This window comes from Mus caroli, unplaced genomic scaffold (assembly GCF_978045245.1).
Source record: "Mus caroli unplaced genomic scaffold, Mus_caroli_1 scaffold_10, whole genome shotgun sequence".
Classification (NCBI taxonomy): Eukaryota; Metazoa; Chordata; class Mammalia; order Rodentia; family Muridae; genus Mus; species Mus caroli.
The window spans coordinates 34683264-34701236 of record NW_028227265.1 but is presented as its reverse complement, the minus strand read 5'-3'; the positions used below and the strand labels follow the sequence as shown (position 1 = coordinate 34701236).

Here is a 17973-nt window from a genome sequence, read left to right as displayed (position 1 = left end):
TGCCCACTCCCCACAGGAAGCTGTGAACGAGATAAAGGGTCATGTCTACACCCTAACTGCCCCGAATACGCCCAGTCTCTGCTCATAAAGAGCATTTAGCTCAATTCTCTGCCTCTTTTGAGACAGAGGGACTCCAGAGAGACCCGTGAGTACTGGGACACATTGACACAATAAGTTAAACTCCGTATGGTGCCTCACACCTAGGATCCCAATATTCAGAAAGCTGAGGCAGGAGGATTGTGACTCCAAGGCCACCTGAGCTACATTAGTGAAATTATGTATAATAATAATAATAAATCTGTTAAACTAGACATAGTGGGGGCTGGTGAGATGGCTCAGTGGGTAAGAACACTGACTGCTCTTCTGAAGGTCCTGAGTTCAAATCCTAGCAACCACATTGGTGGCTCCCAACCACCCGTAATGAGATCTGACGCCTTCTTCTGGTGTGTCTGAAGTCAGCTACAGTGTACTTATGTATAATAATAAATAAATCTTTGGGCCAGAGCAAGCAGGGACTGAGTGAGCAGAGTTGACCAGAGCGAGTAGGGCCGACTGGAACAAATGGGGTTGACTGAAGCAAGCGGGGTTGACCAGAGCGGACAGAGATCCTAAAAATTCAATTTCCAACAACCACAGGAAGGCTCACAACCACAGCTACCGTGTACTCACATACATAAAATAAATAAACAAATCTTAAAAAAAAAAAAAAAAAAAACTTGGCATGGTGTAGCATCCTTCCATTGCCAGCACATTGGAAGCCAAGGCTAGAGGGTTGTGAGTTCTAGACAGCTCAGAAACTGGTAAGTGGCCATGCATGTGCACATGTGTGCATCAATCATCTCAGCCATCCACCCACACACCCATTCATCCACATATCCACCCGTCCACTTGCTGACCCACCTGTCAGCCATTCACCCAGCCAGCCAGCCAGCCAGCCCCGTGTGCACCATTCATTAGCAGGTGCATTTAGTTGAGCACACGCAATGTTCTCTGGGTGTTACTGGGTCTTTCCTGTTTCTGTGGATTCCACAGTCTTTGAGTGCGACACAACACACAATGCAATGTGAAGAAAAGTAAAGTGTGAAGAGGTCACTCGGTGACCTCTGAACACAGTAGGGTGGGCATCAAAGGAGTCCCAGCAGTGATCTGAAGGAGTCTAGAGTGTAAGGGAGTGGGAGAAATGGATGCGAAGGCTTTGGACAAGAGGAACAGCCATGGGTGTCCATGAACTGAAAGCTGAGCAGTAGGAGGAGGTGGATCAGCAGGAAGGGCCGAGGCTGGGGAAGTACAGGGGTGTGTGTGACTTGATTGAGGGTATTGGGGAGGGGAGGTATGGGAAAAGATTGTTGGGTGTTAAAAAAGAGGACTCCCTGCACAAGGCCCTGGGATGACATTTCTGTGCTACCTTTAGCTCCAGCTATGTGACAGATGTCCCAAACCATTGAAGGCAATGAAGAGTTTCCAGTCCAGTTACCTGCTCTGTGACCTAGGGCATCCCAAGTCTATCCCAAACCTTAAGATCCATTCCTAGGAAGAGACTTGAATAGAATCAGGGACCTCTCAGGATAAAAGACCCAGAATTCCACTGGCCCAGCTCCTTCTGGTCAAAAAAGGGAGGGGTCTCAATGCCTCTAGCAGCTAGAGTCTAGATGGCTTTGCCCTAAGGACTCTGTTGAGACAGGAGTTCAGAGGTAGGGGCAGGAGAGGAAGCCAGAGCATAGGTCATGAGTCTGGCTGCCTTGAGTTGGAGGGATCTGAACATGCCATGCCCAAAGATGCTAGGACATTCCATTTGGAAGGTCCCCAGTGAATCCACTTCATTGCTGGGATAATGGAGCAGATATGCTGTGGGTAATCCCTTGGCGAGGAAAACCCCTCACAAATGCCCCTTCATGTTGCTTCCCCAACAGTGTTCAACTGTAGCCTGGTCCTGTATTCACCTCTTCTTGTCTATTCACCAGCTATGGACAGTTCTGACCTAGTGACTGGGCTGTTTCCCTCAGAGTTCATGCTTGCCTCCCAGCTTCTCTCTCTCTCTCTCTCTCTCTCTCTCTCTCTCTCTCTCTCTCTCTCTCTCTCTCTCTCTCTCTCTCTCTCTGTGTGTGTGTGTGTGTGTGTGTGTGTGTGTGTGTGTGTGTGTGTGCGTGCTCCCTCTGTACCTCTGCCATGGGTATATGAATGGCCCTCCCTGCCTCTCTGGGTAGGAATTCTACCTGCAAAGACTATCGAATTGTCACATCCTCTTAGACAGCCCTCCACAGTGTCTATCTCACCTGTAGCTCCTTCCCCACTTCCTGGGGAACCTCCCCAAGAGTAGGTGATGGGCTGCCAGGACCTGAATCAACGGCTGTCCTGCCCGCCTCAAGTCAAGAGGTAATGTTCAGAGACTCTGTTCCTGCTGCTGGCTGCTTCCCTAGAAGGATGGGGGATTTGGACCTTTTTCTGGAGAAAATATTTCAGTGTGCAGTCAAACAGAGACCTTGAAACCCATGTGGGGAGTTTCCAAAGCCGTGCTCAGGCCGTGTCCCTGGCAACAGAGTTGTTGATTTCAGCATACTCATCAGTGACTGTGCTCCAGCACAGAGCAGCATGTGCTGGCCTCTGCCACAGGAACCACTGGGAAGAGGGTGCAGGGATGAGGATGGGAGTCCAGGGAGAGCAGGGGTGCAGTGAGGTTAAGAGATACCCATAAGATGCGGATCAGCAGACAGCCACCTTTTCCTCAAGCGTGAGGCTCCTGTCTCCAGGTTACAATCTCCTACCTGGTTCTCAGGCCAGACCAAACCAGTTTTAACTGGGACACTGCTAGACATATATAATCTTCTCTATGGTCACAAGGACAGTCAGCCTCCCCTGCATCCTGTCTGAAGCACTGGAAGCCTGGGGAACAGGGGTGCAGCCAGACAAGCTAAAGGCAAAGACCCTCCTCAGCTGTGACTGTAGGGAGGGCAGAGAGTCTGGCAGCCACGGGACTCCAAGGGAAGCAGAGAATCGCTAGGATGGATGGCCAAAGGAAGATCCCACCTTTGCCAGTTCTACCATCTTAGTAGGCTCCTGGGAACTATGTGGACTTCCCCCTACAGGGGATGGAATTGACACCCAAGAACATTTGTGAGATGCCCCAGGTCACACAGTAAAACAATGGCACAGGACCCAGCCCACAGGGAAGTTTGGACAAAGTAGGGGAAAGCCCAGGCCTCAGGACCTGAAATAGTCAGCATCCTGCAGGGGAGAGAGGATGCCTGGACTTTCTCCTCTTGATCTCAGGAGTGTCCCTGGGACTGATGGGTTTATACTCTGAGCACTGTTTCCAGGAGACTGGTCTCAATAGATAACGGCTGCTGTTCTTACTCTCACTCCCCCACCCCCACCCCTGAGACAGGGTTTCTCTGTGTAGCCCTGGCTGTCCTGGAACTCACTCTGTAGACCAGACTGGACTCGAACTCAGAAATCCGCCTTCCTCTGCCTCCCAAGTGCTGGGATTAAAGGCGTGCACCACCACCGCCCAGCTAGGATTTCTTGAACCCAGGTTTTTGAGAGTAGCCTGGGCAAGAGGGCAACATAGCAGGTTCAAACTCACAGAACTTCACCTGCCTCTGCCTCCCAAGTACTGAGTCTAAAGGCGTGTGCTACCACCACCTGGTTCTTACCATCATTACCTTCTAGTGAAATTTTAATGGTGGTTCAATGATTAATATGGAGCCAGACCTGACAGCATGAGAGGGGGTGAGGGAGGGTGAGGTGTCAGTGCAAACTGCCTCTGGTCACTTAGGGGCAAGGAGAAGCCAGACCCAGAATTCAAGTGTCAGATTCAAAGCCTTAGCACCTGCCTGCCACAGTACTGCACACCTGGGGACAGGTATTTAGAGAATGGACGGCTTTGGCCTTGGAAGACCTCTTAGTCTGGGAGAATGAGCAAATTTAGTGATGCTGTGGCCGTAGGGCAGGATTGAAGGAAAATGGAGACATGAGAAGGGTAAGGGGCCCCCCTCAGCCTCGGTCTGTGTTTCTTGCTGACTGAGAGCCAAAAGTTCTAACAAAATGGCAGGAGGAGCTGGGGTGTGGCTCAGGTGGTAGAGTGTCTGCTAGCACATGCGTGCAAAACACCTATGCACACAAATGTAATAAATAAATGTTAATAAATTAAAATTTTAAAGAGTAAAACACATGGCGGCACATGCCTTATCTGTGAGACACCCTGGGTCACACTGCAAAGCAGTGACATTTCCCTTTATTGTGATAGCATCTCTCCAGCACCTGTGAACCCTGGTAGCTCAGGCTGGCCTCAAACTTGGAACCTTCCTATCTCAGCCTCCCCAGTAGCTGGGATGTTGGTTCTTTTTCTCAGTAAACCCTGGCTTTGCTTAATAGTGACTTGTCCTGAAACTCTTTTCTGGGCACTGTTGTTAACAGTCTGGGTATGCTGAAAGTTCCACACAGGTTTCTTAACAGTCTGCTTGAGGCCTGGGGATGCTCTACGGGCTTCTAGGGCAGCCTCTGGCATGCAGCTCCTATAGAGGTGAGCATCGCCCCACCCCCACCCCCCATTCATTCTGCTCATAACAGAAACGAGGTGGTGCTCTATTTCTGGGAGCTGAGCTTTCCAACCCACTGAAGCACACATGCAGATACACCGTGATTAAAGCCCCGCTCAGCTTAGCCTTCTGGACCCCAGAGTCCTGACTGGCATAGTCCCTATGATCTCTGTTTGGGCCCCTACCCTGCCTCCACAGGGTACCAGGCACAAAGGAAGTTCACCAGTACTAGGACAAGGGATGAGATTTGTTGAGGCTGAGGCCTTGGATCCTGCTAATAGAGGAACCAAGAAATGTTCCCTTTGAAAAGAGAAGTAAGTCACTGCCCTTGCCCCAGACACAGACCCCCTCCCCTGTCCTGAGTCGAGTGACCATTCTCTGGAAAGCCACAAACATTCCCAAGCTGGGCTTCTACTAAGTTATCTCATATTCTTTGAATTTCTCTAGTCTGGAAGGATTATAGGAGGGGACAGGAAGTGTGGGATGACCTCCAGAGAGGTTAAATAGGTCACCTCAATGCTGGGCACCAAGACAAGCAGAAGGACCCACGAAGACCTTCACCTCAGCTTTTGGTACCATGAGGTCACTTCAGATGCTGCTCCTGGCTGCTCTGCTTCTGGGGACTTTTCTGCAGCATGCCAGAGCTGGTAAGAGCCGGGCACAGACAGGATAGGGCAGGTGGGAACCATTCACCCACACAGAGACCAAGGCAGAGACACAAGCTGTGTGACTTATACCCTGTCTGTTCTTAACAGGGGTCACAAGGGGGTGGCCACAGGAGCACTGGAGGGAGGATAATGGTTGATGTCAGGCACCTGACCTGGACACATACCTTATTCTGAGATGTTTAGGACATAGTGGCCTTAATTGTGGGCTCATGATGCAGAACGAACGATTCTCAGAATTGCTACCATTTGTTTCATTAATGGGCTTCATGTATCATCAGGGAACAACATAACAACGGAGAATTGGTTCCAAGAATGTATGAAAAGACTTTTATATTTAGTTTAGAACGGGAAGTTGAAATGAGGTTCCTAGATTCAGACAGCTGCATATGCAGACACACACAGATGAATATGCAAACTTGCAGACACAAGGAGAACACACACACACACCAGGAACAAACAGAATACAGAGTACATGCAGTCCCCACCCACAGGCTCACACAGGCATACATCGGAACATTCCATGGGTCCTCAGGCACATGGCCTGACCCTCAGGACACCTGCTTCCTACTGCTCTTCCAGCTCGAGCCACCAATGTAGGCCGAGAGTGCTGCCTGGATTACTTCAAAGGGGCCATTCCTATCAGGAAGTTGGTGAGCTGGTATAAGACCTCAGTGGAGTGTTCCAGGGATGCCATCGTGTGAGTATCCCTCTGTCCCACTCCTCTGCCTAGAACCCAGAATGGGAAGTGGGTGGGCCTTAGAGTGCCCAGGAAGGCCACTGGGAAAGAAGGAAGAGAGGGCAAGCCTGATTCCCCTAAAGGCAGTTTTGGGAACCCAGGGACACTCTTGTACCCCACACAGCTGAGGGGGTCCAACCTCTTTATGTATGGTGAAACTGAGTTTCCAAGATGGATAGGACATCCCAGGTAACAGAGCCAGTAGGCAGTAATACTGTCACCTCTCGCTCTGGGTCTGAGCTGAGTAGAGACTAACACGCAGCCTGAGGCTCTTTCTCTCAGGCTCAAGGTGCTCTGAGGAGAGGGGAGGTCAGGCATGAAGTCCTATGGCTCAATGTTCAGGTCAATGCAGATGTGGCTGGTAGCCAAACCCTGAAGGCCTTCCTAGGCTCTTACTCACTGCCTTCTCCTACATAGGTTTGTGACTGTCCAGGGCAAGCTCATCTGTGCAGACCCCAAAGACAAGCATGTGAAGAAGGCCATCAGATTGATGAAAAACCCAAGGCCGTGACCTTCCCGCTGAGGCATTTGGAGATGCCAGGGCTGCTGTCCATGGTTTCAACATAAAGCGGTCTGTGACCAGCAGAGCCCAAGAGCAGCCACAGAGCAGAAGTCCCTGTCCCCTTTTTATGGACTCTTATGCGCTACAGGCAAACACAAAAAAAAGCAATGGAATAAAGCCTTCCTCCCTCAGACTGGGTCAGTATGTTCTGTCCCCACAGTGCAGAACGCCTGCCATTCTAGCTGATCACACAGGGAGAGTCCTCACAGGACAGCTGCGCCTGCTCTGCCCAGGTTAACTGAGGCTGAGAGGGACACATGGCCCCATACAAATAAGAGGTGGAACTGGAGAGACGTGGTCAAGGGCAGGGCAGAGCAGAGGTGGTAAAGGAGCCTAGCAGGTCCCTCACAAGTGTCCCCCTCCCTCTGTACCCAATGGAAAGTGTCCAAAGGAATCCCAAGGAGGGCCTGTCTTCTCTGTACCCCAAGTGTCCCAATCACCCCAAGACCAGCTCCTATTATTGTCTCACATGAAGCTGAAGTCATCCAACCTGCCCTGGACCCTGCCACATGTCCAGACCCTTCTGAGTGTCTGCCTTCCTGGAGGCCCTGTCTCTCCTCCTTCATTTCTGAGTGCCCCCCACTGCAGTCTGTTCTGCCCCCAGCTCCAGGCTCACGATTCCTCCTCTGTCCCCTCTGTACATGGGGCACTGTTGATGCCGACCGCACAGGCCCTTGGGGTTTCTTCCCAGGCTCTTGGGGGCTGGCTACCTTTCCACTGGGCTCTGATGCTGGTGGTTCACTAAACTATGCCTATGTGTGCTTGCAGACCTGACTCTGCCATTCTACAGAGGACTCTATGAGCACTCTGGGACCTCCGTGAGCCGCTGAAGGAATGGTACAGGAGTCTAGAAAGCCCTGTGTCCAAGCCTAGCTCAGAGCTGGGGCTGGACTGCTAAGGTCTCGGTATTCCAGGTCAACCATGCTCAGACAGCATGCCTCTCTTTCTAGGTCAGGTTGTAGCACAAGCAAGGGTCTTCTTCCTCTTCCCAGTCTGTCTGGGCTGCAACAGCGAGTTATCTGAGGGTTTTTTTGTTTGTTTGTTTTAACCTATTGCTGCCACCTTGTGGCCAGTTTTTGCCTTGAAGAACGAATGCTAAGTGTCCGAATAGGGTAGAACCAAGAACACCACATTAACAACCAGGAGGCTGGTGGCCATGAAGTGGCTTCTCTGTGGACCCAGGGTTCCTTCTACTACAATAGACTTCTCTCCCTCGAGCACCAGGAGTGTCCCTCCAACAACTGCTTAAGATTCTGAGTCCTAAGGTTCCTACCGAGTCTTTGTGGGGAAAAAAAAAGCGTCTGAATCCAGTGACTAGAGAGAGAAAGGATGGTTGGTGGGAGGGGGGAGGCAAAGGGGAGCCCCTACTGGAGGCTTGCATCCTGTGTTCCAGAAGAAAGGTGCCCTCAGAGTATGTTGGGTTTTTTTTTTGTTGTTGTTTTTTTTGTTTTTTGTTTTTTTTGTTTTTTTTTTTGAGACAAGGTTTCTCTGTGTAGCCCTGGCTGTCCTGGAACTCACTCTGTAGACCAGGCTGGCTTCAAACTCAGAAATCCGCCAGCCTCTGCCTCTCAAGTGCTGGGATTAAAGGTATGCGCCACCACTTTTTGCTCTACCAGAGCAAGCCTTCCAGAGACATCTGTTGGGCAAACTCAGATAAGCAGGGCCGCTCGCAGAGACCCATGAGAGGTGTCCTGTGGGCCCTGGAGAGAGAAAAGGGGTTGTTTCAAGGCCACTGGGCAGAGAAAGTGTGGGGCCACAACTGGCAACAAAATGCCAGGAGAAGGAAGAAGAGGGTGCAAGGTGTGTGTGGTGACAGCCCCCACATTCCTGGAGGCACGTTAAAGAACTGTGGCTTGAAGACTCTCATGCTTAATAAGAGAGGGGTAGAAATGGGGATGGGGAAGGGGGTGGACAGTGGGAAGGGATGCAAGGCATCCGTTGGTCCTTCTGTCTTGAAAGCGCCTCCCCTGTCCACTTCTGAAATACAGTTTCCCTTCGTTGCTCCATGCAAAACACCACCACGCCCACAAGAACTTCCATGGTCTTCCTATTTCTGTAAAACACTCCAAGCCCGACATACACATGCCTAATCTTAGCCAAATGTCACCTGTCACTTAGGGAGGCTTAGATTCCCCCAATAAGTTTACAGTCTCTGATAACTTGGGTCAGCTAACTCAGTAAATTTATATAGTGAACATTTGATAATATATTTTGTCAACATGACTGGATGAATTCCTAAATGGACACCACCTACAGGGAAATAAATTTTCAGAGAATCCCTAACACTGAAACACCCTTTAAGATGTGGAAATTGAAGGAGCCTGATATGACTGTCTACTGAGAAGCCCTGCCAGAGCCTTACAAATACAGAGACAGATGCTCACAGCTAACCATTGGATTGAGTACGGGGTCCCCAAGAGAGGAGTTAGAGAAAGAACTGAAGGAGATAAAGGGGATTGCAACCCCACAGGAAGAACAACAATATCAACCACCCAGTCCCCCAAGAGCTCTCGGGGACTAAGCCATCAACCAAGGAGTACACATGGTTCCAGCTGCATATGTAGCAGAGGATGGCCTTGTCATGGGAGGAGAGGCCCTTGGGCCTATGAAGGCTCAATAGATGCCCCCAGTGTAGGGGAACTGAGAGCAGGGGAGGTGGGAGTGGTTGGGTAGGTGGAGGAATACCCTTATAGAAGCAGGGGAAGGGAGGATGGAATAGGGAGTTTCGCAGGGGGAGGGGAGACTGGAAAAGGGGATAACATTTGAAATGTAAATAAAGAAAATATCCAATTAAAAAAAGTGGAAATTGAAATTGGGCAGTTCTTCAATACCCCACCAGGGGGCGCGATGGCACAGTAATAGAGGTCCAAAATTGATGATAGCTGCACTAGTCCTAACTGATTGAAGCTGTGGAAGACCTTAAACAGGGATGTCTGTAGTTGGTCAGATGGTCCCCTGGGGGAGCAGAGGTCAGGAAATAACCCAATACACTACCAGAGTTAGCAAGATAGGGGTGGGGGTGAGTGGATTACAGGAACTCCAAGGGCCACGAACACCAGGAGCTTGGGCAAACGCTAAGAGCACTGGGCGAGAAGCCCACAGGCTTCTATTTCCTTCACTGGTAACTGTTTCTCATCCACTTATCACAAGGCCATAAATACCAAATGGTGTTTGTATCTCTGTGATCCAACTTTTGTGAGTTTTTAAAAATCATTACAAGCTCATGCTGTTAATCCGTGGGCCTGGGTTACAGTAAGCATTAACTGGGTGTTTCTACCCCACCTGCGATCATTCAGTGCCCAAATGAAATATTTATGATACCCCTTAAAACACTAGAGCAGGGCAAATATTAACCCTCTATACTATTTTGTCTACTTCCCTGTCAAAATCCCAAGAGATCATTTGCTGTGTTCTGCTTGGACCACTCCTACTCCAACTGACCAGCCCTCATGGCCACGCCCTCATGATTTACCGACTCCATGGTGCCTTCTTCCCCATTCTCCTTACCCTTGTGGTCTCTCCTCAGACCCCAAGACCGGGAACCAAAGCCCTGCCTACCACTCTTCTGCCCAGCTACAAGCTGTAGGCATCTTTATTCAACCAACAGTTTTAAATTAAGAAGCAAGGTTTGCAAACAAAAGCTGGCATACATGAAAATTCACTTATTTTGAGGCAACTAGACCTTGGGATATAGAACTTAGCATTACAATACAGCAACAGAGCAAACCTCAGCACACCGGGGAGGTGGAGGCAAGAGCCATTATCTGTAACAAGGTCCGTCTGAGGCTAGCCTGGAGTGTGGGAGAGCCTAACTCCAAAACAGAACAAAAATGACAGTGTAAAGTCAGGGGCAGTGGTACATACCTGTAGTTCCAGCCACTCAGCAGACAGAGGCAGGAGGATTGCTTGCACCCAAGAGCAGGCTGGGAAACATACTGAGAAACCCTTTGTCATGGTCATGTGTCTATTGCTTCGATAAAAACACAATAAGCAATGACATTTATAAGAGCTCATTTCTTTTTCTTTGTTTTTCAAGACAGGATTTTTCTGTGTAGCTCTGGCTGTCCTGGAACTTACTCTGTAGACCAGGCTGGCCCGGAACACTTGAGATGTGACTGCCTCTGCCTCTGCCCCTCTGCCCCTCTGCCCCTCTGCCCCTCTGCCCCTCTGCCCCTCTGCCCCTCTGCCCCTCTGCCCCTCTGCCTCTCTCTCTCTCTCTCTGCCTCTCTGCCTCTCTCTCTGCCTCTCTGCCTCTCTGCCTCTCTGCCTCTCTGCCTCTCTGCCTCTCTGCCTCTCTGCCTCTGCTTCTGCCTCTGCCTCTGCCTCTGCCTCTGCTTCTGCCTTAAGAGCTGAGACTAAAGGTATGTGCCACCCTCAGTCTCTGAGACTTTTCCAAAGACCTTAACTTTTCAACCAAAAACCTTCAGGACAAGTCAGTATGAAGCGGATTTGGTATTTACTAAGAAGTGGCTTGGTGGCTGGGAGCACTTGCTGCTCTTCCACAGGACCCCAGTTTGATTCCCAGCACCCACGTGGCCACTCACAGCTGTCTTCTTTGGGCCTCCAAAGGTACCAGGCATACACATGGTACACAGACATCTATGCAGACGGAACACCCACACAGCATACTGGATTAAAGACATGCATGACCATGTTCAACTAGGAACATTTTTAAATGAGATCATAAGGTGGTTTCTAGGGTGCCTTGGAAAGGAGTATGGATAAAGCCACAGGCCCCAAGGATTAAATTCAATCCTTATTATCCTAGGTCCCAAGGGAGTTAAGACATGTTTTGACTACAACAACAACAAAAATCTCAACATGTTTTTGAGATTCTCAAAGAAGCTAGCCCTTTCCCAGTTGTGAATCCGTAAGGACCTTTGAGTTTAAAGGTCACATACACTCAGGCCTTCAGCTTGACTCCCTGCTATTTTTTTTTTAAAGATTTATTTTATATATCTAAGTACAGTGTTGCTGTCTTCAGACACACTAGAAAAGGGCATCGGATCCCATTACAGATGGTTGTGAGCCACCATGTGGTTGCTGGGAATTGAACTCAGGACCTCTGGAAGAGCAGTCAGTGCTCTTAACCACTGAGCCATCTCTCCCTGCTATTTTAACATCTTTATTTGCATTATCTCTATTGAGAGGAAGCATGTCTCTATGTAGGCAATCTTGGGCAAGGTTTGTTAGCCCTGCTGAAATTCTGGACTCTCAGCTGGGCAGCCTTCAGCCAGACTCAGGTAAGGGGCTCCTTTTTCCTTGTCATATTCCCTCAACATGCCCTTCTCTCTCCTGCCTCCAGTCTCTGCCACAGCTTGGCTGTGGGCTCTCACACATTACCTTCCCTTCCCTCACATCTCCCCAGCAACAATGAACTTGGCCCTCCACGGACCCATTGAGGGTGGACCCGGTTAAGTAGCTACTTTCTGCCTCACACACCACCCTTACAGAAACCCTGTGTAGCCTTGTGGTCCCGTTGACGTGACGTGGGCATCCTACCTGTATTGATCGGTTACTCGATTGAGTAAATGCCTCCATCAGATTAGCCTGCAGGCAGGTCTATGGGTATTTTGGTTAGTGATTGATGTGGGAGGGCCCAGCCCACTGTGGGCAGTGCCACCCTTAGGCAGGAGGTCTTAAGTTGTATAAGACTGAGCGAGCCATTAGGTATGAGCCTGTAAGCAGTGCTTTTCTGGGGCCTCTGTTTTACTTTACCCATTTTCAGTGTCCCATGGGAGGCTTGGTGGGGGTTGTTTTTGAGGTAGTAGAGTCTCCTGTGAAGTCCAGGGTCACTCTGAAGTCAGTCCTACACATGTCTACTAATTACTAGGATTACATACATGAACACTACTCCTTTAAGGGTTGAGAATTGACAAGGCCTCCTAGACAATGCACAGTACTCTGTGTTCAGGGCTCCAGGAGCTATAAATCGTCCTGAATCTAACTATTTTCAATGTGAAACATCACCACCTTTTATTTTGATCTTTTGTCTCCCCCCCCCCTTTATTTTGAGACAGTTTCTTTATATATCTCTGGCTGTTCTAGAAGTCGCTCTGTAGACCACACTGGCCTGTAACTCAGAGATCCACCTGCCTCAGCCTCCTGCGTGCTGTTATTAAAGCCATGTGCCACCATGCTCGACTTCTCTCTTGTAGATGGCCCTTTCCTTTGAAGATTTTTGTGTACGTGTCAGTATATGTGGGTGGCAAGGCGCCAGGAGTCAGACTCCCTGGAGGGGACACACAGGCAGCTGTGAGCCACCTGACATGGGTGCTAGGAACTGAACTCAGGTCCTCAGGAAAAGCAGTAAGTTCTTAAATTCTGATCCATCTTTCTCGACCTATAAATCAACTCTTAATTTCTGGATAATTCCTAAATTGCATCTAAGTGATTATTTTGGTATTTTCTGGGGTCCCCCCCCCATTCATTTCCACTTCATTTTGGGCTCTTATTGTTTCTATGTAGTAGCTCTTTTGTCTTATTTTTAAAATTTTCAGTTGGAGAGTTAGCTCAGCAGTTAAGAACTCGTGTTGCCCTTCCAGAGATCTAGTTTTGATTCCCAGCACCCACCTGGCCACTAACAATCATCTCTAACTCCAGTTCCAGAGAACTCAATACCCTCTTCGGTCTGGGCGCCCTGTGCACATATGGTACACATATATAGATGTGATAAAACACCCAAACACATAAATCTCAAAAAATTTTTGTAGGTGACTCATAAAGTGGTACATGCTTATATGTATGTACGCATGTACGTATGTATGTATGTATGTATGTATGTATGTATGTAGTGAGAATCACTTCATATGATGATCTAATACATTCAGTTTGGGATGATTCCATTCTGTTCCAAGTCCATTTCGGGACCCTGTTCTTCCTTCTTCCTTGTGACATTCTCAACAACCCAAACTGTTCTTTGTTCTTTGGTGAGCCTGCTGGTAAGCGTCCTCATCACGTCTCCATGCCGTGACCACTTCCTGTCGTGCTCCCGTCCGTGTCATTGTATTTTATACATTTGTGCATTTTTTAGCAAAAATTTTGCATCAGGCCAGGGAGATGGCAAGCACAGCGGGGAAAGGTCCTTGCTACTAAGCCTAACTCCCTAAGTTTGATCTTGGAACCCACACACACGAAAGGAGGAAAACAACTCCAAGTTGTCCTCTGACGACCTCATACAAATTGTGACAACCACAAGCGCTCACAGAAAATAAGTGAAAAGGTAAGGTTCTGTGTGGTCGGTATTCACCCGCTCCGTGCTACATTCTCCGCAGTACTGCTATGTCAGTGTGCTTGCTTTTTTAACTTTCTTCTTGAAGGTAGCATCTTGCTATAGCCCAGCATGGCTTTGGACCCTCCGTCCTGCCTTTGCCTCCTGCCTGCTAGTGTTTACATGCTATGGAGACTCTTTATGTAGCTGCTGCGCTGTTCCACATATGGAATCTGTCTCTGAAGATCCTTGTCAGGAGGTTCGGGATTTTGTTTTCCTAAGGCTTGGGGTTTATGTTCCCTTGTTTTACAAATAAAGTATCCTAAGATACAAAATACATGTATGCGTAAGGCATATAAATCAATGATAAAATACATTAAAGAATGACTTACCAGGGGCTGGGACTGTAGCTCAGTGGCTAAGTGTGCTGAGCATGTGTGAGGAGGCCTTGGGTTGGAAATCAACAGTCTTGCTGGTGGATGTGGTGCCTTACCTTCGTGTCAGCACTCAGGAGGCTGAAGCAGGAAGACGACCTTCTAAGCTACAAGGTGAGTTCTAGGCTAGCCTAGGCTACTGTATGAGACCCAGTCTCAAACTAACCAACCAACTATCCCTCTACCCTGAAAGCCTGCTTCCCCATCTCATCTCTATTCCAGAACATATTCTGTCCCGGAGTGTTCACCAGTTTTCTGGAACATCTTTGTCACATGTACTCAAGTTTTATATATATGCATGTATCCTTTAGATATTTATAATATTCCTTTCACCACCACCCCCATCTCTCTCTCCTGTGCACATGCATGCATGGGGGCACACACACACACACACATCCTTCTGACACTTTAGCTCTTCCACATCCACAACTATAGCTCACCTCTACTGCTCTAAGCCAGATGATGTGGCCCTATAACTTGCTCCATTCTCTTAAGGGCTACCTGATTGCACCGTAGGTTCTTTTTCAAGACAGGGTTTCTCTGTACAGCCCTGGCTGTCCTGGAATTCACGCTGAAGACCAGGCTGTCCTCGAACTCAGATATCCGCATGCCTCCGCCTCCCAAGATCTGGGATTAAAGACATGCGCCACCACTGTCCCGCCACACCCTAGGTTCTTGCTCTTCAAATATATCTGCTTGGGATTTTTGGTTTTCAACGTAGTCTCATTATGTAGTCTAGCCTGACCTAGACCTTTGGCCCAGGCTAGCTTTAAACTTTCAATCTTCCTGCCTCGGCCTCTAGAGTGCTGGAGTTACAGGTGCTGGGATGGTTTTTTACCTTGTTTTCTGTGTGATAAAACTCTTCTCTAATACAGAATGCACTTTAGAATCATCTGGGAAAGCCTCAAGAAACACTGCTACCCTAGACCACTCCAGAAGATTCTGATTTTGTCTTTGTAAATAACACCCAGGCACAGGAGGTTGTTTTTATTTTTGGAAGCTGCCCAGTGATTCCAATGGTCAGCCAGTGTTGAACTGTCCAAACAAATCCTGCGGTGTCCCCATCTGGCCACGCCTCCACTCTTATCTGGTAGGGCTTCTGCTTAGCCTTCCGAATCTCCATCACCACATACTGGGTGAAGCAGTATTTTGTAACATCAGAGAACTATCAGCTTCAAGCAATGGCAGGCTTCCCTGCAGACTCAGCTCAACCAGGAGTATCTGCAAAGCCTGAGGGCCTTCACCTCTATAACCTGTCTCACTTACACCCCCTCATGCTTCAGCTCCAAGACCTCTTAAGGCCCAGCTGTCACCAAAGCCCAGGAAAGATGTGGCCTGCCTCTGCTGCCTATACTAACCAAGTGATTTCAGAACAAGGGGAAACAAGATGCCACACTACCAGATTCTAAGCCAAAGACTCCATAGAGCTAAGAAGCCAGGGAGCTGGAAGATTCCTCAATGGTTAAGAGAACTTAGCTGCTTTTACAGAGAACCTGTTTGATTCCCAGCACCCATATAGTGGCTCACAACTCTAAGTCCAATCCCAGGGGGTCTGACACCCTCTTCTGGGCTCCCTGGGCACTGCACAAACCTGGTACACAGACATATATGCATACATACACATAAAATGAAAAAAACACATTTTTTTTAAAAGCCAGGTTTAGCATGATGGGACATGCTTGCAATGCCAGTATTCGGGAGCCTGAGGATCGCCATGAGGTGCAGGCTAGTTTGGGCTACACAGTGAGATTCAGGCTATGGTAGGCAGAGCTTGTTTCAGACAGGGGAAGAGAGGGGGAGGGAGGGAGATGGAGGAGAGCCCAGCTTCCATGTAACCCAGTCTCACAAAAACAAAAAACAAGAACCAATGAGATGGCTCACTGCAGGAAGGTAAGGGCTGCCAAGCCTGAGATCCTGACTTTGATCCCTGGGACCCACGTGGTGGAAGGAGAACCAGCTCTGGCAAGTTATTCTGTGACCTCCATGTGCACCATGGCACGTGTGCCTGTATACACATAAACACAAAGAAACCATTACACTTACTACAAAACCAAGGCTTCCAGGCCCACACATGTATTTATGGGAGTTTAGGTTGAATTTGTTTTTGGGTTCTATACTGTAAGCTTACCAGTGGCTGAAACTCCTCCTTAGGCTATGGTCACAGACTCAAGAGTCTGGCCAGACAAATAGCTGTGCCCCTACCACTCCAAATTCCTTGGTGTGCAGCAGCAGCCAGGCAGAGGCTTACATGTGCTCTGGGCAAGGGTTCTCTCCAGCAGTCTAGGACTGACTGAACTGGATATGCCCCTTGTGGAAGGATACAAAGACTGCCGCCAGGGCCCTATTAACCAAGCCAACCAAACCATTATCCTTCGTGCCAGTCATAGCTAGCAATCAACAAGCAGGTCTAAAGGGTTTGTAGTGTTTACTAAGCCCACAAGGAAGCTCTGGTCCAGGCGCATCTCCTCCTCCTAGAGACCCAAGTGTTTGTCCCTCACCTAGGTAACTGCAGTAGAGGCCGACAACAGGTCTGTGGCTGGGCCAGTTGGTCAGCTAAACCTAAACCCATCTGGGGCTGAGTTTTTGTTGCTGTGTGACAAATCAGTGAGCCACACACCCACTTATTATCTTGGCTTTTCTGTCAATTGCTCTGGCCTGAGAAAACCTTTTTTGGTTTTGGTACTAGGAATCAAAAACAAGGCTTTGTGCATACGCAAGTGTTCCATCCATGGATCCCAGCCATTAATTCAGTCACAGGCTGTGTTCTCATTTGAAGGCGAGTTCTCTTTCAAGCTGGCACAGTGCTAACAGAACCAAGCTCCTTGCTGTGGGGCTGTAACCACTACCACCCCACCACCCCCTTTTTTGTTGTTGTTTTGTTTTGTTTTGTTTTTCAAGACAGGCTTTCTCTGTGTAGCCCTGGCTGTCCTGGAACTCACTTTGTAGACCAGGCTGGCCTCGAACTCAGAAATCTGCCTGCCTCTGCCTCCCAAATGCTGGGATTAAAGGCGTGCACCACCACGCCCGGCTTTTTCGGTTTTTTGAGACAGGGTTTCTCTGTGTAGCCCTGGCTGTCCTGGAACTCACTCTGTAGACCAGGCTAGCCTTGAACTCAGAAATCCACCTGCCTCTGGCTGCCAAGTGCTGGGGTTAAAGGCATACACCACCACTGCCTGGCTCCCACTTTCTCAGTAGTGCTAAGAGGTACACACCTCCTAAAACTTCACCACTAGCTTGTGCACAGGCAGCAAAACAAAGCCTTTGTTTTCTAGTTCTTTTAAAGGATCAACAGAATGGGCCAAGGATAATCTCCCGTCTAATTAACTTTAATCAGCAGGGACTGTGGGTCCATCTGTAAAACCCTTTCACTTAGCAAAGCCTCTCCACTCAGAAGAGAAACACCAGACGTTTTCAGGGTTTGCTGTAATTGGAGGGGAGGTAACACAAGGCAAGGGTCACTGGGGTCAACAGAAATTCTGCTTCTTAAAGGGCTTTTCACCATACCCATAGCAGCAGAAGCAAAGATCAAGTAACAAGGACAGGTAACAGCAGGCATGATGGATAACAGGGATGTGGGCAGAGGCAGGAGGGAGACGAAGAGGGCCTCCTGCTGCTGGTCCAGCCTGCCCTAACCTGCATTCTCCACCTGGCTCCTATAGGAGCTGAAGACAGATCCTAGTCCTAGCTAGTGGGCAGCTCTGGCCACATTCCTGTGTGATGTCAACTTCTTCAAAAACAATTTTCATAGTCCAAGCTGAATGTGGATGGGTGACAGACAACCCTTCACTACCACACACAGACACACAGACACACTCACAGTAAAAGGGA

General features: G+C 48.9%; 1 protein-coding gene across 1 annotated transcript; it reads left to right on the top strand.

Annotated features, from left to right (window-relative positions):
* Positions 1–5073: 5073 nt before the first annotated feature.
* Ccl17 (C-C motif chemokine ligand 17) lies at positions 5074–6589 on the top strand. Its single transcript, XM_021171012.2, has 3 exons — positions 5074–5182; positions 5783–5900; positions 6357–6589. Exons 1-3 carry the CDS (start codon positions 5113–5115, stop codon positions 6448–6450), a joined length of 282 nt encoding a protein of 93 aa, XP_021026671.1. The 5' UTR covers positions 5074–5112; the 3' UTR covers positions 6451–6589.
* Positions 6590–17973: the final 11384 nt, after the last annotated feature.